This window comes from Drosophila subobscura, chromosome A (genome assembly GCF_008121235.1).
Source record: "Drosophila subobscura isolate 14011-0131.10 chromosome A, UCBerk_Dsub_1.0, whole genome shotgun sequence".
In the NCBI taxonomy this organism is placed as follows: domain Eukaryota; kingdom Metazoa; phylum Arthropoda; class Insecta; order Diptera; family Drosophilidae; genus Drosophila; species Drosophila subobscura.
The window spans coordinates 4154809-4173822 of NC_048530.1; the positions used below are offsets into that span (position 1 = coordinate 4154809).

Consider the following 19014-nt stretch of genomic DNA (forward strand, 5'->3'; position numbering starts at 1 on the left):
ATCTCTTCTGACTTCCACTGGCTATCACACTCTCGTTTTTCCCTCCCACCGGTCTGGTCTTATCTTTGCCAAAAGAAAATTAAATGACAAAAAAATGACAGCAACAGAGACAATAAAATGCTTTTTTTTTTGTTGGCCAAGAACGGATTCGAGTCATCATTTGGTTGGTGGAAACGATTAAAAATTATGCGTTGATAAGGCAAATTACCTAAAAAAACGAGAACAGTGTACACATTTACACACATTTGTATGTGTATGTGTGCATGGACTGGGGTAAGAAGAGACAAAATGTGGTAGAAGACCAAGAAGAGCAACAAGTAGCTTCCAAGCAAACGCGGAACCAGAAGAAGTATGCGCAGAAAACGAAGCAAAAATGGGGAGAAATTACAACAACAACAAAAATACAAAAAGCAACAACAAATTATTTGTATTGTTCGGTCCCCCCCGAGCCAGCTGGTTCGCCCGGCTCTCCTCTACTGTGCGCTCTCTTTTTCGTTTCAGCTTCGATAGCTAATCAGTGGGCTTTGGGCAATCGAAAAAGTTATAAGGAAAAGAATGATAGATAGGGTCAGCCGAATCTACCCACAAACCCCCCATGCAGTGGGGCTGCCAAGCAACGACCTTCGAGAGGGGTGTGGAGATACAAATACAGAATTGCAGAGACGAGTCTGAAGTTGAGACAAGGTGAGACGAGCAGAAGCTGAAGTACGAGCAGAAAGAAATAAGAACTAATGAGAGGGGAGCACAGAAGCACGTTGAAAACGTAATGCAAAATAAGTGATCATGAAAAACAGAAGAACGGGGCAGAGGAAGGGTGATACCCATTAGAAATCGGTTCAGACTTGAAAATACATACAGACATACCATACAGTTGTACACACATACATACGTTTATATGTATTTATGCATTTATGTATTTTTCTTTGGAAATGCTTCCTTTAGGGCATTGCAAATATCTTGGCAAAATAATCCATACCCTTTTGTGATTTGATATAAAAACGGGTAGAAAATGCAAATTTAGCAAAAAGCAAAAAGGGCAGCCAAAGAGAGGGAGGAAAAGATGCAGGGTTTGTATGCAATGCAAAAGCTAAACGACAGAGAAAGGGAGATAGAAACACACAATCTGAGGGTCAGTGGGAATGCAATACAAGAGATGAAGCAGCAGTCTGTGAAAGAGCGAGAGAGCGAGATAGGGTAAGCTCGGCCACGGCAAAACAGTAACAGCTGCTCTCCGATGTGAGGGCGAGAGCAGCGTGAGAGCAAGAGGGAGAGAGAGCAGCAGCAGCAGCAGCAAGGCAAGCAGAGTGAGCCAGGCCGAATGCAGCAGATGCAGGAACACAGACAGACAGCGGGCAAAATACCACAAGGGCAGGCAAAGATGCAAAGCACAGTGGAACAAGAACTAAACAAAGGAGACCAAGAAAATAAAAATTCCTCCACAAATCTTTGGAAGTTCTTCAATCTTTTGTTAGTATTTATCATAAATAAATAGTTAAGATTGCAAAAAAATGTAAAAAACAATCTGTGGAGAGCTACAGAGATTCTTGAGAAATATTTAATCACTTTTTTCTTTATTTATTTATCTTTCAGCTTTATCTGAGGTGAGAACCCGTTTTATCTCAGAAAATAGTTTAGATTGAGGTAACTAGAAATGCAATAGAGATTATTCCAAAATTTTCCACACAGGGTAATGATTCCCCGAACACGTAGAAGTTTTTTTTTTTTGTAAGAGGTTCAAAAGTACTTTTGGGATTTCTGTGGTACATAGTTGAAGCCTTTTGGGTTCAAGCCCTGGAAGTCACTCTCGAGGCACACTGTGCCGTTATCCACACACACAACTCTCTTTCGGTCTCTGTTTGACAGCCTTGCATGTGCGCTTTGCCTGATCGTGTGTGAGAGCTTCTACAGCTCACACACACACATGCACAGAGCGCCGAAGACTTGAACAAGAGGAAGAAGCAAAACGAAATAAAACAAGTTTTGAGACGCAGAAGTTTTCAGTTTTCAGAAAAAAGAGAAATAAAAACAACAACAACAAAAACTGACTCCCGACTCCGGTCTCAGCCTCAGACTTTCTTCAACATTTTGAGCTTTGTTTCTGTTTTCGCTTTTGTAGTATTTGGTATGTTTTTGTATGTTTTGGAGAGCAGCTGCTTGAGAAAACGTGAAACTTGTTTTTTGCAAAAAAAAAAAGAAACAGGAGAGACAAGGAGAGCGGGATGGGGGGAAGTGGATAGAAGATATCCCTCTTGTGGAGGGGACACTACTCTGGGAAGGATACCACTCACCTGGCAAACGGCGTCTGTTCCACCTCGTAGATCTCGTTGATGTCACGACACGACACGAGCAATCCTTTCAAGCGTTCGGCATCCACATCCAAAAGGCCATCGCCTATGGGAAAGATTCCCTTTTCGGTGAACATGATCTGTGGATCTGATCTGTGTGTGTGCGGGATATTTTTTGTATGGGGGAAGATCAGATCTTCTCTCGTATTTCGTTTTTGTTTCTTTTTTAGGACTCTGTTTTTTTTAATTTCTGTTTTATGTTTGACTAATTTCTTGATGTTGGTGGGTTGGCCGGAGGGGGATGGCGAGACGGGGAGCCGCACGTTTTGTATTATTTAAACTGTTTTTTAGCACAAGAACAAAAAGGAAAGAAAACAGTGAGAAGCGGAAGATGAGAACACGGTAAACACACGAAAAATTGAAAAACGTAGAGGGCGCGCGCTCTGCTCTCACTCTCTCGCACACACATACACAACTCTAAAGTGTGGTCACACTACAGAAATTCCAGTGCAACTGCAACACACACACACACACATAGGCACACAAGCGCATACATATATAGCCAGGCACAGCAGCCAAAAAAAATTCCCGCGGCTCTACTCTACTATACTCCACTCCACTCTCTCTCACTCAACGTGTGTGCGGTTGTGTGTGTATGCATGGGTATATTGTACCGTTCTGCAGGCACCAACTTCTGCTTTTCTTCTCCTTTATTTTGTATTTTCATATATTTCGATTAGCGCTAGGACGCAAATGCTGCAAAGCAAAGGTTAATATCTAAAACTTTGTGGTACGCACGGCACACACTGTTCGTGGTGGTGGTGTTGGTGGTGGTTTGGGTTGCTTTGGTTGTATGGTTAGGTAGGTACAAAAAAAACTCGCAGCGCGCACGAACCGTAAACGGAAAAATGTTGTATGCGTCCCCAGCGTCCGACTCGTTCGAAATTAAAGGGAATTGTTAACCGTTGCTTTTATCCCGCCGCTCTCAATATTGCTCAAGGATTCTATTTGACTCTCTTATTTATTAACATTTTGAATTATGGTTTCATCAATCGCGCACAGTTTCAATCAAAAAACACCAACAGCAAAAACGACGAACCGTGCAGAATGTTGATGTTGTATTTTTGTGGGAAGTATCAACGGAAATTTCTGAATTCAGAAAAAAATTCGACTAGGTGGTGGTGTTTACGAGTCCGCGGCAAAAAAATTTGTGAGACCATATGACCGCGGAATCATCAATAAATTATACCGTCATACCCTTGAAACTATACCAAAATATACCTACTCATTTAAAAAATATACCGTAAATATACCGTAGTCTTAAATCATATTCCATGATTTTGATGTTCTATTTGATTTTACTAGCTTTCAAAGACTTTTAACACTGAAACATTTATTTAATTCGATTTAAGAATCAATTTGGCTTATTATAAGAACGCCTTTTCATTGGATTGTAAACCTTATGACCTTATATTTACCAAATGTGTATTTGAATATTTCATTAAAGTCACCCCATCTGGAAGCAATGGAGCTCTTTCTCAATCCTTTCTTTTGCTAAGGATCACCGGATAATGATGAATGTTGATAAAATCATCATTATCGTCTAACTAATCACCGATTTCTTTGATTTGATTTATTTTCCAAAGAGAGGATTAGGTCAGCAAGAGAGAGGATTGGTCAGCAGTTCCTCTCTTTCTCTTCTCATTTCTTCTCTTTTTGCTCTCTTTCTCTCCTCATTTTTGCGTCTCAAATATGAGCACAGAAATCCCACAGAAATATACCAAAAATAATATACGTTCACACTTACAAATAACGTACATTTTCAATTATTTTCCTCGATTGTAATGTTAAATTTGATATTACTAGCTAGTTAGGAGTTAGGAATGGATTGCTACGTATTTGACAATTTGTTGCTTTTCAACCCGAAAATACCTCTAGATACTTTCTTGATATTTATAATCTACCATTTATCCGGCATATATTCAACAAATTATGGTAGAGTTAAAGTCTTTGTACAATATATATATATCTTCCCAAGGGCAGCATAAAACGTAGGTTTAAGCATAAATGTCCTTGTCCCATGTTTGCTACTTTCTGCTCAAAATTTAAATTGTATAGTGACTTAAGTGCTGGTAAGCGGCAATTTGAAGCCGTTCTTGGGCACACCATCGATGGTAGACAGTCCTTTTTTTCTCATCGATACTATCGTTGGCGCCATCTGTGCCGCAATTCAAAATATGAGTATCATATTTGTGTTGGGGGGGGGTTTCTAGATCCATGGAATGCCGTTAGGCGTCGCCTGGTCAACTCATTTTTGGCTATGCCAAGTGTCCACGGGCGGGTGGCAGGGAGCTGTTAGCAGCCCACAAATAGTTGGCGTCTCTCCTTGCTGTTCTATTGAATTCTTAATTTATATTTATGCTTTCAGGCCGTGCTCTCTCTCTCTCTCTCTCTCTCTACCCCTCGCACTGGGTAGGTGCGTGTGTAGGTGTGCCTTGCCACCCAGCATAACGGCTGTACGCGTGTATGTGTGTGTGTGTGTGCTCCACTTGCAGACCGCCGCTGCACATTTTTCATGAGCATTTTGTCCGCCTTTGGGGCCGGGATGGGCGCCGCCGTCGTCGCTTCTCTGTATTTGGACGTGTGTGTGTGTGTGGATTTAATATATTTTTGTCACCACGACGGCATCTCAGGAATGCCGAGCACCAGAAATAAACCAAGTGCAAAAACCTTTAGCATCAATCTATTAATAATGCTGCATAGAATGCTGCTTGCTGCACATCTCCCGCCTTTCTCTTCGCTGGTTCTAGCCGCACGCACACGCACGCACGCACGCACTTTCTCCCGTATACAATGTAGGAGCGCGCTTTTTGTGTTGTTGTTGCTGTTGTTGGTTGGTAGAGCAATACCAAAACTCCCTCTTGGCGGCATTTCAAGTTTGGCAGATCCGGCTTTTGACCTACGCAAAATGTTTGTCCAAACTGAAAATAGATCGGCAGAAAGATCCCGAAAGATTTTGGCAACTAATTGCATATTTGAATACCAAACCTAAAACTCTGGGAATGATCAGGATTGCATCTATTGTGTGTGTGTATGCAATGTGACCATGCGAATGCCTAACATACGAAGAAATAATCACGGCTTAATCTACCGTAAGGAGAGCATTATAGCCTTGAAATTGGTCAGTCGGAATTATGTTTGTAAGCAAGATCCCGGGAAATGTGCAAAGTACACTTGTCCATGCATACAAATAACCCAAGATGGCGTGGGAGGTGTTTTACCTATCATAACGGAGTTTCTGCTGTCTTTGTTGTTGTTGTCCTGAGCAGAACCGTAAAGCGAGAGCGCGTTGCGGTAATACTTCGACAATTACTCACATGCACACACACACATACTGTTGCACTTAGCAGTGATCGAAAATGGCTAAAATAATAAGTAAAGGGATAAGATAAAATTCTAGGACAATTATCTATAATCAACTATTACATAATTATGACATAGTTATTGCATTTGAAATTTGTTCTTTTCGAAAGGGGGTGGGTGCAGGGTGTAGTTGGGTGACGCATTAATCTCCACAGTGGGGACACTTGGGACCGCCGGCAGCAGCACCAGAGGGTCGTGCACTGCCATCATGACTGCCATTTTCGTTGCCACCGCCACCGCCACCACCACCGTCACCATCCATTTCCGCACTGCTGCGATAATCATCGATAATGGCCTGCAGCTCCTGCTGGGCATCGATGAACTCCTGCTCCTCCATGCCCTCGCCCGTATACCAGTGGAGATGGGCCTTGCGGCGCAACATCACCGACGACCCGTCCAGCAAACGCTGAAAGAGCGTCTGTATGGCCGTTGTGTTGCCAATAAACGTGGCAGACATCTTAAGGCCACGCGGCGGTATGTCACAGATCGCCGTCTTAATATTGTTCGGTATCCAGTCGACAAAGTTATTCAGATTCTTGTTCCGCACACCCGTCATCATTTGGTCGACTTCGCGGGGCGACATCCGTCCACGGAAGATGCCGGCGGCTGTCAACAGCTTGCCCTGACGCAGGTCGATGGCGCACAGCAGATTATTGCTGGAGAAGATCTGCTGGACCAGCTCCGAGACGGTGCCCTTGCTGAACTGTTGCTGCGTGCAGGTAACCAGCGGCGCGAAGCCCGGTATCAGGAAATGTAAACGCGGAAATGGCACCATATTCACGTAGATCTTCCTCAGACCAGCATTCAGCTGGCCGGGAAAGCGCAGGCATGTGGTAATGCCCGACATGGTGAGCGCCACAATGTGATTGATGTGCTCATAGCCGGACATTTTGATTTTCAAATTACGATTGCAAATCTGAAAGAGCGCCTCGTTGTCCAGGCAGAATGTCAAATGGGAGTTATTCACCAGGGCCGGTGTGCTGAGCAGCGCATTGTATGGCTCCACCACCACCTGGGACATGTTCGGTGAGGGTATGGTCACATAGTTGCAAAGCAAATTGTCTGGATACTGCTCGACGAGCGACTCCATGATTAGCGAGGTGAGACCGGAGCCGGTGCCGCCGCCGATTGAGTGCAGCAGCTGAAAGCCTTGCAGCGAGTCCACAGCCTCCACCTCTCGTCGCGTATTTTCCAACACTTGCTGTAGGATTTCTGCGCCATCTGTGTGATAGCCGCGTGCAAAATTATTGCCCGCACTCTCCGTTCCAGCGACAAAGTTCTCCGGCCTGTACAGCTGGCTGCTGGTGTGCAGCCGTTGTATGGTGCTCGCCTCCGTGTCAATGACAATGCTGCGCACATAGAAGCGTTTGCTCACCGTCGCATTGAAGAAGACATTCATGCGCTCCAGCTGCAGCGGGCTGGTGCCGGCGAAACGTCCCGAATTGTAGTCCACACCATGCTCATGGGAAATAACATGCCAGAACTGAACCACAAAGGGAAAGCAGGGGACATCAGACATGGTACAGTCATGGAGACTAACTTCTGACTGTACTTACCGCATCGCCAATGGCATTGCCGGCGCCGCCAATCTGCAGCGTAACAATCTCCCTCATACCGCCACACACCACTAGCTTGAAATTTTGAATTTGCTTTGAAAGAGAAGAAAATAAAGGAAACAAACTACTGCCGCATCATTCTTTGCCCTTTTGCTGTGCCTAACGTTCGTTTCGTCTCCTGATTTGACACATTTCCCAAGGCTAACTATACACAAAGTTCTCTTTCGGGGACCAATAGCCGCTCTATCTCTATCTCTATCCCTTTCCTGCGCTATTGATCCTCCCCCACAGCGGGCAATGTCACCTTGTTGGCAAATTCACCTTGCGCCAGGCCACACAAACACACACACAAAAAACTACACGCACAAACAATTTTAAGTTACAATTTAATGAGAGAAGAGGAAACCGAAGTTACACAGCAGCAAAACAGAAGGAGAAGTGACAAAAAAAAAACACTCGAAAAAAACAATTTCGAAAACAAAATTGAGGCGCACATTGCCAAGTCCTCGATGGTTGTTGGATGATGATCGGGAAAGGATACGCTCCGGGTGAACTTGTGCTGGTGTTTTGTTATACCGACTCTTGCTATTTGTCCTTCTTTTCCGCGGACAGTGAGTTGTACAGGCGATTGACTTCATTGGCCACCAGATTGTCCAGTATGATGCCATTGGTGTCGATGTAGGCCGCACAGGATTTGGCGCTGTTCAGCTCACGCTGCACACCCTTGGCGTCGCGCACGCTCAGCGTGAGCAGATACTTGTCGTCGTACTTCTTCATGTCGGAGCTTGCCTCCCAGGTGCGCTCCTTTTCCTTGTGAACGGCCACCGCAAAGGTGCCCTTCTCGCGGAAGCTCGTGTGAAGCGTCAGTACGCCCATGAGGGCAAAGTAGGCCAGAACGCTGAACATCAGTACGGGACGGGATTGGGGGAACGGGTGGGTGTAGTCCCAGGCATGGGCCATAATGGCCACGCCAACGGCCAAAGCGCACAGTGCCAGGCGCGTGTTGACCAACCCGAATTGCTCCTTCAAATGGGGACGATCGCCCAGCAGGCAGGTCTTGACGGCATCATCCAGTGCATGCTTCACCGCGGAGCCATCCCACTTGTTCACCTTCACCAGCTGCAACAGGAGTTCAAGTCATAGTTAATCTTAAGACAACACAAAAACATGACGTGTACAAAAACACAAAAATTCGTTTGGCCAGCGGCTAGCCAAGCCGGCAGTCGGCTCTACGCTCTTTTTGTGTCATTATTTTTACCTCCTCGCCGGGCTGGGTCTTGTCCTCCTTTTTGGTCATTGCAGGCGATTCTGATGTGTGGTTAGCGCTTTACGGAAATGTACAAATTTAATCGAAATTAGCGACAAAACACAGCTTTTCCCCAGCGTTTTGTTCTTTTTTTTCTTCTTTCTTTTGACAACGCGACAAACAAACAGTGTGACCGACTAAATATACTGCCTGAATACTCCAAAATATACCGAAGATATACCAAACTGTTTATTCTGCCAAGCAAGGTGTGTTACGTAGAGAGGGAAACGAAATCTAACGAACAAAAACTTTTTAAACACATAAAAACAACATTTTTAACCAGCCTTAACGCTGGTTTAAAAACATTTCTTTATAAACTAGTCACCATTTACATAAATTGTCCATCTATTTTCAACATTTAAATACAAATACAAAAAAAAGCTTGGAATTGCGTACAAAAATAATGGTGAAAATTTGATTTCTATCATTAAATTAAGAGAGTATGGAGAGTGGAATTGTTTGTTTGTTTACATCGACTTCATTTGCGCCATCAAATCTTCCAGCGAGGTGTCATCCACTGGCGCTGGTGCCGCCACCGATCTAGTTTTTTCCGGTGCCTCATAGGCCAGACGCAGACCCTGGCCGACAGCGGTGCTAGTGGTCTGCTCCTGCTCAGTGGGAGCATCTTCGGCCACCAATTCAATGCCCCAATCGTTGCTGGCGTGCAGCGGTTCATCGTCGGTGGATGGCTCTTCCTTGATCACCACGGGCTTGGGCCTAGCCTGGAACTCCTGCTGTCGCAGCAGACAATTTCGATCGTCGCACTGGGGATTCGGTTTCAGCGTCATCTTCGGAAAGAAGTCGTTCAAAGCATTGTAGCCGAGATAGTCGGAGACTTCGCCGAAGTTCAGCAAATACTTGAGAGCATTCTGCACGAGGAAGCCCGCTGTGATGCCCATGGTGGTGGGCAGGGAGGCGGCACAGACACCCTCCCGCTTCAGTGTCTTCTCGTCAATGTTCTCGGCCACCACCAGAGGTGGAGCGCAGGCGAAACAGGCCGTATCGCCGGGCCGTAGAAACTGTATGTGCCCGGAGACGGCATTCTCCGAGACGCCTGACTCGAACCAATAGAGGCACTTCTCGTTGCATGCCGCATTGATGGCCATTCGTGCCTCAAAGTTGTCCACACAGCTGAGGACCAGATCGACGGGCTGGCCGGCCACAGTGCCGCCGCCAGTGATTGTGTTGAGGAAATTGTCAAAGTTCTCAATGGTCGTAATGTTGTAGTTGTGCGTCTCGATGCGCACATCCGGATTGATGAAGGTCAGGGTACGGGCGGCAGCCTCCACTTTGGAGAGGCCCGCCTGGTCGGGCGTGAAGAACAAACGATTCATGTTGGCCAGCTCCACCTTGTCGTAGTCGAACAGGATTAGCTTGCCAATGCCGCAACTAAATGGAGAAATCAAAAGACAAAGAGAATGTCAAACATATCCCACATTCCGATTTCAACTTGCTTACCGCGTCAGCATGTCGGCTGTGACGCTGCCCACACCGCCCACGCCCACAATGGCCACTGTTTTGTCGCGTATGCGCTCGTAGTTCTTCACAATGTTCATGCGCTGCAGGGCCATCAGGCGGCTGTAGGGATTGGAGTCCACCACCTCCGCGGACATGTGTTCGATGCGATCGCGGCTCTGACGGATGACGGCCCGCTGCTCCTCCACCTCTGTCTTTAGCTCGGCAATGATGGCCTGCAGTTCATCGATGGCGTTGCTCATGGTCAGGTTTGTGGTCGGTCAGATGGCAGATGAAAACAAATCCGGCCTGGCTGGGATAATTCTTATCAGATTTCTATCTGTTGCTCACTTTCGCCTGTCTGTCGTCGTGTCACCATTATCGGACTTATCGATAAGCTGAGGCAATATACCGAAATATACCTTTTGATGAACAAAATATACCGCACATATACCGTGGGAAATCATTTTCCTCAATTTTGATAGTCCATTTCATATTACCAGCTGGTTGGCGTTCTCAGCCCTGAAACTATAATTTTAGACGATTGATGATGCAATTGTCCACAATATTATCTAGAACTTCCTTTTATTGGTTTTTTTTTACAAAATGTAGCGTGAGTGGGAATGGAACGGTATTTTTCGCTAGTATTCGGTCCCATTGCAAGCAGTTGAGCGCGTAAGTGTGAGCATATGAGTTTCTCTGTGTGTGTGTGAGCTTTCGGTTGAAGCGATAAATTCAAACGAAACAAAATTTTTCGCGGCAATTGCACTAGACGGGATTGAATGCGTATTTTGCTGCAGAGTTCACAGGAAATGCAATGCTCTCCATTTGTTTAATGCGGCAACCCTAGAGAATGCACGCACAGGAATTAACGCACACAGACACGCCCGCACGCATACATTGATGTGAGAAATTCCAGTGAAATCGAAAAATCGAAATCCTTTAAATGTCAAGGGCAACAAATAAACAGCAGGGGCCATAACAAACGGAGCGAACGAGAAGAAAAGGAAACAAAACGAAACGAAGAAGAGCAACAAATAAGTAAATAAATTTGAACGATTAAGCAGCAGCAGCAGAATGTCCCATCCGGCTCATGGAAGGCCGCCCAACAATGCCTCCGCCCAAGCCACATCCTACTCATCCTCGTCGTCGTCGACGTCCTCAACGCCCGTGTCACTGACAGTGCCGCCGGCAGGCACAGCCGCCGCCTCATCCGCTGGAGGATCATATGGAGCTGCGAAGGACAAGGATAAAGTTGGTCTACCTCCCGTTTACCTAACCCTGAATGATGTAAGCCACCGCACATCCCACGTCCTGCCCCCTAACAGTTGCCCCCCTCTCTCTTTCTTCCGCTTTCTCGACGGCTCTCCACTAGCATGCCAACAAGCTGGAGCAGATGCACTCAGCCTCTGGTACCGGTTCCGGGTCCAGCACCTGGGATGAGCACCGCACCGCCGATGTCTGGCTCTCGTCACTGCACAGCGTCATCTTTATCATTACGTGCGCCCTGGCCGTGTTTATACTCTTTCGCAACGTTCTCACCTGGTCTGTTGTTGTTATTGTTGCTGTCTCTGCAATTGCTCTCTCTCTCTCTCTCTCTCGGTAGATCGTAATCAGCTGTTCTCGTTTTGCCGCCGCTCTCTCTGAGCATTTGCGTTTGTTTGTGTGTGTGTGTGTCACTCACTCTCTCTCGATCTCAGCGAGAATGAATCCAACTGAGAGTGAGAGCTTTGAGCTGCGCTTCCGCGCATTCTGGCCACGATCCCCCCATTCCATTGTCACTGCCATTGCCATTCCCGTTCCCATTCCAAAATTCAGTCGCGTTTGCGACGTTGCCCCACGAAGACCAGAACCCAAACCCAATTGGGGGCCCTGACGCACACACACACACACACACCTGGAGAGAGAAAGAGAAATCAGAACAAACAAACAAATATTAAGCAAAAGAAGATATTTTGCTCTTGTTATTTGACCCAATCATGGAGGAGAAATTTGTTGAGGTTTCTTATTTGTACGCCAGGCATTTGCAGAGCTTTTGGGGCGCCTCCGGTGACTTTTGGCAATCGCAGTGGGACAAGTTCATCGATTCCTTTGGTAAGTGTGATCGCAAAAAGAAACCGCACTTTGTACACACCCTCTCTGTGGCTCACGCTCTTTGTGCTCGCTTGAGTAACAGAGAGAGAGGGAGAGAGAGATTGTGCAAGCAGTTCATTGTTTTGTTTACTAATTCGCTTGCAAACACACGTACACACACACACTGATGCACATGCACTGCTTGCATTTCACACCCAGAAAGAGAAAGAGACAGAGAGAAAGAGAGTAAGCGATCAGTGGACAAGTGCTGCCAATTACACAAAAATGAATTGTTTAGGGCACCCGCCCTGTGATATAAAATGAAATTTGCACACTTTTCATTCGTATAATATCTGACGAAACGGAAACTGCATGCATGGAAACTGCGCAATGTTTTTCTCGCATTTTATTTGCTTATCTGAATGGCTCTCCACGAGAACGAACCTTTACACCCCACCCTAAAGCAAACAATTAGTGAGACAAAATGACAAAATGCACTTAGCGCCCAAGTCTTCTAATTATTAGTATAAACAAAAATATAAACCCCATTATCAGTTTGAACCTTTAGCTAATCTGAAATGCATAAAGTGCGCTCGCTCGCTCACGCTCACGCTCTCTCTCTCTCTGTCCCTGTCTCATTCGCTGCTACATATTTGAACGATTAGTTTTATTTGTTGCATTTTTGCATTTTTACCTACTTTTTAGGCGATGAGCCCATGGTACTCTGGGTCTTTGGCACCACTATATTCACGATGATCGTTTACTGGACCGTTGGCACAATCTACACATTCATGGACCTAACGAACCGGCCGGCCTGTCTGCGCAAATACAAGATCCAGCCGGGCACCAATGAGCCCGTCGAGACGCGACGCCTGCTGAAGGTCTCTCCACACACAATTAACAATCAATTTTGAATTTGAAATTGAATTTGATGTTCTCTCTGTCTCTGTCTCTTTCTCTTCTCTGTTCGTTAGGTCATTTGGTGTGTGATCTTTAATCAAATATTTGTGGGCATACCACTGGCCTATGGCAGCTATCGGCTGATGGAGATCCGTGGCCTGAGCGACATACGGGACCTGCCTACGTTCCACTGGGTATGCTTCGAGCTGACCGTCTGCATACTGATGGAGGAGCTGGGATTCTACTACTCGCACCGCCTGCTGCACCACAAGTTCATCTACAAGTATATCCACAAGCAGCACCATGAGTGGACGGCCCCCATATCGGTGACGGCCATCTATTGCCATCCCATCGAGCATATTTTCAGCAACCTGCTGCCACCCTTTTTGGGTGTATTTCTTATGGGCAGCCATGTGGCCACCGCCTGGCTGTGGTTCGCCCTCGCCATTCTGTCCACCCTCAATGCCCATTCTGGCTACCACTTGCCCTTCTTCCCCAGCCCAGAGGCTCACGACTTTCACCATCTTAAGTGAGTTTTTCTACGCAATTTTCGAAAAATTATTGACTTCCTTTTCTTTTAGATTCAGCAACTGCTTTGGCGTGCTGGGAGTGCTCGACCGCCTGCATGGCACTGACTCGCTGTTCCGTGCCACCAAGTCCTACGCTCGCCACATTATGATGCTCAGCTTCAAGCCGCCACGCGACGCCTTTCCCGATTCCACCATGAAGTGAACGGGCTGGGAGCCCCCACACACACAGGCACGCGCCACTGCATCAGCATTCCTTTACACAAAAACAAAAACAAAACAGGAAAAATCTCTGTGTATACAAATCTCATTGTGATATAAGCAGGCCAGAACCGATCCCTGATCCAGCTCCTAAATATATTTTGTACACGAACGCCGCACGCATGCCGCACACAGCGCCACTTCATGATATATCATATAACGATCTAGATCCCTCGTCCAGCCTTAGCAGCACCTGCACCAGCGCCAGCGCCAGCACTCGCTCGTCCAACGAGGGCGACAGACAACCAGCCCCACCCCAATACCAACCCATGACTATGTTAATCGAAATATAAATACTCGTATGAGAACTAAATGTAAATGCAACTCGTTGATAATGTTTTAGCAAGGGAACGTAAGCGATACTCGCTAGTCGCTACTAGAACTCGCTACAGTACAGCTCCCAGCTAGGAAAGGCTTGAAAAGGAAGCCAGCTGGAAGATGGAGTCCCACAGTCATCTGGTGTTTTGGTTAAACAATTGTAAGCGTACTTTATGTATGGATAATTAAGATATTTAACAACTAAAAACTATATAGTAGATCATAGATATATGCAGGAAAAGGGATAGGCAAAGGGGTAGGAAAGTGTAGGGAGTGATCGATCAGAAGATAAGAAAAAAACGAGAAGGGACGTGTGAGACGCTTCTTACGCGTCACAACTTTTATACCCGGCACTCAGTACTACATCTGCAACTTAGCGGTTATTTGTCAAATTTTACATTTTTTCTTCATCTGTCATCTACATCAACAACACTGCTCACGCCAACGCGCTCCTTTAGCTCGCCACCCTCCCCTAGAGCCAAGAACTGCAGAGTAAGGGCAGAGGCAGCGGCAGAGGCAGTGGCAGAGACGTGTCAGGGGTAGAGGCCATAAACAGCGCGAAGCAGAGTGTGAATGCTGCGGGACGGGGTGGGTTTGGCCACTGAAAATTATTTTCTCCATTGTGGCTATAATAATGATCCAATCAAATCCCAATTTGGTGATCTGATAGATATGGTCATTCCCTACGGAACGGCGTTTCTAGTTTTCTGTTATCTTCAAAATTGTAGATTTGGGAGGTTTTCGCCCTTTTGCGGGGGCGGAAGGGGGCGGGGCTCATTTTTGAAATACACTGGTTTCAGTGTGAGCATACAGCAGTCTGGTGCCAAAATTTGGTGGCTCTAGCTCTTATAGTCTCTGAGAACTAGCCGACAAACAAGACGGACGGACGGACGGACGGACGGACGGACGGACGGACGGACAGACAGACATGGCTCAATCGACTCGGCTATTGATGCTGATCAAGAATATATATACTTTATGGGGTCGGAAACGTTTCCTTCTGTGCGTTACATACAACCGTTATCCGCACAAATACAATATACCCTATTTACTCTTCGAGTACCGGGTATAAAAAGATAATTAATAATTAATAATCGTTAAAACTAATCAAGTTTTGTGGTGGTTTTGGGGCCTGGGGCGGCTGGCTCTCTTTACTGCTTCAGGGCATGGGCCACGCCCTGATTGCTACTGCCGCTCTGCTTCAGCTTGGCCTCGAACTCCCCGTGAACGTCCTTGTAGTAGGGGCCCAGCTCGTCGCGCACAGCCTCGTACCAGCGCGCCAACTTGTTGCGATTCTGGAAGGCATTGTAGCCAATGGACTCTGTGGACGGATACAAATTGCGGGCATAAGATTGGGATGCCCTCGGATAAGGGTACGCTACTCACTGGGCTGATCGATCTCACAGATGGCACTGAGATCGGCAAACGAGATGTTGTCACCCATCATGAATTTGCGCGAGTTGAGGAAGAGCTGCTCGAAATCATTGAGCGTGTGCTCCAGCTGCTTGCCAGCGACATTCACCTGTGAGAGAGGGAGAGGGATAAGTTGAAAGATTGGGATGGCAGGAGGAGTGGCAGGAGTACTTACCGCATTCTCCGTTGGACGCGTCTTTTGCAGATACGGCACCAGCCACTTCTGCTGGAAGTAGTCCGTGCAGGCCACATCCATGTTCGTTTGCTGCCAGGCCAAGTACTCGTCGATGCGGCTGCGTCCGAGCTGTCTCCGCGGATACCAGTGCTCCGGCACGAGCTTCTCCCGCGCCAAATGCCGAAAGATGGCCACATTCTCCGACAGCTGGTAGCCATGGTCGGTGATCGCTGGCAGCTTTCGGAATCGGTTCACCTTGTCCCGAAATTCACCCGTCAAGTGTTCGCCTGCGGAGAACCCGAACAAAAAACGAGAGCAGCGATAAGTGCCATCGCCTGATTCACGGGGCAACAGGTGATTCCCAAAAAAAAGTGCCACACAGCAACACAGCACATCATCCGTTACGGAAGGAGTACAGTCCCAAGCCGAAGATAAGAAATCGAAGATTGCTCGCAAAAAGAGGGTGTGTCCAAAGTCATTGTCAATGTCAAGTCAATATGTGTGGTGCCTGCCGGCCTTCAAGGTTATGAGAACATATCGGCACTTGATAAGGGTAAAGAAGGGCATCAACAGCTCGTGGCATTTGTAGGGCCTCGCCTCCCACTCGAAATGGAACGGAACGGAGCGGTAGGGAGATGATAATGATGATGATGATGGTGGTAGGGAAGTCTATAATTAAACAGCCGCAGCGTAATCGAATTCGAAATCTCTATAAACAAATTGAGTAAGCTGGCGGATTGGCGTGTGCATGACGACTCCCATCGTGATTGGGGCATGGGGAGGTGTGCAAAAACAAAAGAAACTAAGTGAAAATTTCATGAAAATTAATTGATTAGTCAGACGACAGTCTGGACAAGGGACCGGGACTATGACTGGGACTGGGACTGGGTTGGGGGAACAACTAACTAAACAGTCTGTGATTCTGCGACATCATTTTTAATGATTAGATTTGAAACGGCAGCGCGGCAATTTTTCAATTCTATAATTGCCAGCCATTTGGCAAATTAAAGCACAAATTATGGCCCCTATCTGTATGGGATTGTGTGTTTGATTAAAAGAGAAAACAACTCGGTAAAGCAAATCCCGTGAGCGGTGCATGATTGATTGATTGACGGGTTTCATTTTGTGGCGTGTAAACGGGTGAGCCGTTGACCCTTGTCACTCCATGCAAGTCAAAGAAATACTTGAGAAATATCACTAGAAAGTCTTACAAATCAGTAGATTTACGTCTCTTAAAACTTAGCTGGAATGAAGTAAAGATTGAAAAACTCAACGTAGCAGTTGCATTTCCAAAGATTAGATTCTGTTTTGTATTCCTCTTGGCGTGGGGGGCATAGATCGAGTGTTCATACGATGATACGCAGATATGGAATATTGCCGTTGTAGCCACCCCAAGTAAAAACAAATGTTTACCTTCACGGATCGTATCGTATAGGCTTTGGATCGGAGTCTTTAACCTCCCCAAGGTTGTCGGCGTTGTGCCGTTGTGCCTCCGCCTGCATTGACTCTGATTTTTCTAAGCTTTGCCGCAGCGGTCTGCGGCTGCACTCGCTCCAAGTCGAGTTGCGGCGACTCTACTGGGACTGTTAGGGCAAAGTCCAACTGGTCTCAGCCAGCCCCCCCCACCCCGGTCTAGGCTAGGCTTGAGCCTCTGCTGCTGTCGCTGTCATAGTGTCTCTCTGCTGCAGTCGCTGTCTCTGCTGCAGTCGCTGTCGCCGCTTCAGTTGCTGTCTCTGAGCAAAATAAAAGCTCCGATGATCGAATGAAGGCAGGCAGGCAGGCGATTAGCATACAGAGAAGAGCCAGAGAGTTGGGATCTTGGTACTCAGATCTTGGATCTCAGACACGGATATCGCTTGAAGGCTTCAAGGAAGGTGCGCGCCGAGTGCATGCAGGGGGAAATAACCAACTTGACAAGAGATCGTAATTATATATGCACACACACATACATATACAAATACTCGTACACGATGTGGTGATGTGATTTGTATAAAATATCGCATATCGCATATAGTATACAACTTGTTAATGGCTTGACTGCGCCTCTGATTGCATCCTCCTCGCATTAATTCTATAGTTTATGGCGGCATAGTTGGGGGGCGTGGTCTCGTTAAGCGTGTTAACGCAGCGTTCGTCGAACGCAAGAGTTTCGTATGTAGTTGCCGTAACCTTGACCAAGTCCACAGACAACACAACAAAACACAAAGAGATGTGCAGTAGGTGCTGCTGCTGCCTGCCCTCAAGCCACAAACCGCTTTTGTTGTGGCCCAAAAAAAGTGCTAAGCAGAGCCACGCGCGCGCAGAGTGCAAACCAAAACAAAAATTGATCAGAGAAAAGTTTTTGCAAGCAGGTGAGAGATCTAACACAGATGGTAGGCATGGAGCATTAAGTGGTCATTAGATTGTCGTGAATATTCCTTTGAGAGATGGATTGTGGCTCGCCTAATCGCTTCCACAAAGAAAACACGTTCTAGTCTCGGTTCTAATGGCTAGTTAGTTCATATCCTCACGTACACACTTATCGGGCGACACAAAATAACGATCAATATATGCATCTAGTATATGTTATTGTGTAGGTGCAAATTCCTGTGACTAATTGAATTTAATTCTCGATTCATTATTCATTTTGTTGCCGTTAAGAGCACGGATTGCAGTGGTGGGGTTGGGGGAAGATTTGTCCCTTTGTTTGGGCTTGCGTTTGGGTTTGAATATTACTCAATCTCTGAGGCATTGCAAATGGGCTTTCGCTTTCCCCTTCAAAAGCCTCTGAGTGGCTGACTTGACCAGTGGAATTTTTAACGAGCGGAAAATTTGTTGAAAATCCCCCCGCTCCAAAAACCGAATCAACCAAAGGGAGAGCAACATAAGTGCATAGAAATGTGCGTGACTGTGTGTGTGTGTGTGTGTGTGTGTGGGTCGACCTTTGGGCCCTATGTGTGTGACTGTGTGTGCTGCTGGGCACGTACTCACCTTTGAGCATCGATATGGGTATCGCCTCGAACGGTATCTTGGAGGCCTCCAGGAATATGTAGAGTGCCCGACTGGATTGGTTCAGGAAATCAAAGTAGAATTTCAATGGTTGCGCCATTTTTGCTGGATCGTGTGTGCTAGTTCCGTCTACTCTGCGTTTGCCTTTTGTTTCTCTTTCTGCTCCTTTTTGCTTTTGCGGTTCTTTAACGGGCTTTCGGAGCACGGGTTAACGGTCAACACAATCAAAACAAAATCCGCATTCGAACCGAAACTGAATTGGAAATGAAATCAAATAGTGTAATGGATAGACTTTGACTAGTTTTAGTTGCTCTGCTCTGCTCCGCTGGAGTGC

General features: G+C 46.5%; 6 protein-coding genes across 7 annotated transcripts in view; 1 reads left to right on the forward strand and 5 right to left on the reverse strand.

Annotated features, from left to right (window-relative positions):
* The window catches only part of LOC117894262 (death-associated protein kinase related), a 55318-nt gene extending 51807 nt beyond the window's left edge, over nucleotides 1-3511 (reverse strand). Inside the window, 2 exon segments of the mRNA XM_034801220.1 lie at nucleotides 2289-2625; nucleotides 3385-3511. Coding sequence (XP_034657111.1) covers nucleotides 2289-2422 — 134 coding nt within the window. The 5' untranslated portion in view covers nucleotides 2423-2625; nucleotides 3385-3511.
* A 2230-nt stretch (nucleotides 3512-5741) lies between these two features.
* LOC117902570 (probable tubulin beta chain CG32396) lies at nucleotides 5742-7412 on the reverse strand. The gene is made up of 2 exons (XM_034814032.1): nucleotides 7265-7412; nucleotides 5742-7191 (listed from the first exon to the last, which is right to left on the reverse strand). The coding sequence occupies exons 1-2, from the start codon at nucleotides 7319-7321 to the stop codon at nucleotides 5851-5853; spliced, it is 1398 nt and encodes a 465-aa protein (XP_034669923.1). The 5' UTR covers nucleotides 7322-7412; the 3' UTR covers nucleotides 5742-5850.
* Nucleotides 7413-7826: 414 nt separating this feature from the next.
* LOC117903362 (signal peptidase complex subunit 2) lies at nucleotides 7827-8687 on the reverse strand. The gene is made up of 2 exons (XM_034815317.1): nucleotides 8523-8687; nucleotides 7827-8383 (listed from the first exon to the last, which is right to left on the reverse strand). Exons 1-2 carry the CDS (start codon nucleotides 8559-8561, stop codon nucleotides 7850-7852), a joined length of 573 nt encoding a protein of 190 aa, XP_034671208.1. The 5' UTR covers nucleotides 8562-8687; the 3' UTR covers nucleotides 7827-7849.
* Nucleotides 8688-8961: 274 nt separating this feature from the next.
* LOC117903359 (ubiquitin-like modifier-activating enzyme 5) lies at nucleotides 8962-10407 on the reverse strand. The gene is made up of 2 exons (XM_034815314.1): nucleotides 10029-10407; nucleotides 8962-9959 (listed from the first exon to the last, which is right to left on the reverse strand). Exons 1-2 carry the CDS (start codon nucleotides 10286-10288, stop codon nucleotides 9038-9040), a joined length of 1182 nt encoding a protein of 393 aa, XP_034671205.1. The 5' UTR covers nucleotides 10289-10407; the 3' UTR covers nucleotides 8962-9037.
* A 509-nt stretch (nucleotides 10408-10916) lies between these two features.
* LOC117903358 (fatty acid hydroxylase domain-containing protein 2) lies at nucleotides 10917-14105 on the forward strand. The gene is made up of 6 exons (XM_034815313.1): nucleotides 10917-11315; nucleotides 11401-11570; nucleotides 12046-12119; nucleotides 12804-12979; nucleotides 13073-13527; nucleotides 13580-14105. Exons 1-6 carry the CDS (start codon nucleotides 11103-11105, stop codon nucleotides 13728-13730), a joined length of 1239 nt encoding a protein of 412 aa, XP_034671204.1. The 5' UTR covers nucleotides 10917-11102; the 3' UTR covers nucleotides 13731-14105.
* A 143-nt stretch (nucleotides 14106-14248) lies between these two features.
* On the reverse strand, nucleotides 14249-19014 carry LOC117903361 (glutathione S-transferase theta-3). Of its 2 annotated transcripts, XR_004649495.1 has the most exons (5): nucleotides 18663-19014; nucleotides 15693-15979; nucleotides 15491-15626; nucleotides 15178-15425; nucleotides 14249-14404 (listed from the first exon to the last, which is right to left on the reverse strand). XR_004649495.1 is itself a non-coding variant. In XM_034815316.1 (4 exons), exons 1-4 carry the CDS (start codon nucleotides 18778-18780, stop codon nucleotides 15256-15258), a joined length of 711 nt encoding a protein of 236 aa, XP_034671207.1. In that variant the 5' UTR covers nucleotides 18781-19014; the 3' UTR covers nucleotides 15177-15255. The 2 variants fall into 2 exon arrangements, 1 of the variants encoding a protein (XP_034671207.1); XM_034815316.1 differs by lacking the exon at nucleotides 14249-14404 and having other exon boundaries at nucleotides 15177-15425.

Coding starts and splice junctions, on each gene's coding strand:
- LOC117903359 (XM_034815314.1), bottom strand. CDS start 10,288: ATGAGCAACGCCATCGATGAACTGCAGGCCATCATTGCCGAGCTAAAG. Junction 9,960..10,028: donor ACAGCCGACATGCTGACGCG/GTAAGCAAGTTG, acceptor TTCTCCATTTAG/TTGCGGCATTGGCAAGCTAA.
- LOC117902570 (XM_034814032.1), bottom strand. CDS start 7,321: ATGAGGGAGATTGTTACGCTGCAGATTGGCGGCGCCGGCAATGCCATT. Junction 7,192..7,264: donor GCAATGCCATTGGCGATGCG/GTAAGTACAGTC, acceptor TTTGTGGTTCAG/TTCTGGCATGTTATTTCCCA.
- LOC117903361 (XM_034815316.1), bottom strand. CDS start 18,780: ATGGCGCAACCATTGAAATTCTACTTTGATTTCCTGAACCAATCCAGT. Junction 15,980..18,662: donor ACCCATATCGATGCTCAAAG/GTGAGTACGTGC, acceptor GGTTCTCCGCAG/GCGAACACTTGACGGGTGAA. Junction 15,627..15,692: donor CGCGTCCAACGGAGAATGCG/GTAAGTACTCCT, acceptor CCTCTCTCACAG/GTGAATGTCGCTGGCAAGCA.
- LOC117903358 (XM_034815313.1), top strand. CDS start 11,103: ATGTCCCATCCGGCTCATGGAAGGCCGCCCAACAATGCCTCCGCCCAA. Junction 12,980..13,072: donor AGACGCGACGCCTGCTGAAG/GTCTCTCCACAC, acceptor TCTGTTCGTTAG/GTCATTTGGTGTGTGATCTT. Junction 13,528..13,579: donor CACGACTTTCACCATCTTAA/GTGAGTTTTTCT, acceptor CTTTTCTTTTAG/ATTCAGCAACTGCTTTGGCG.
- LOC117903362 (XM_034815317.1), bottom strand. CDS start 8,561: ATGACCAAAAAGGAGGACAAGACCCAGCCCGGCGAGGAG. Junction 8,384..8,522: donor AGACCCAGCCCGGCGAGGAG/GTAAAAATAATG, acceptor CTCCTGTTGCAG/CTGGTGAAGGTGAACAAGTG.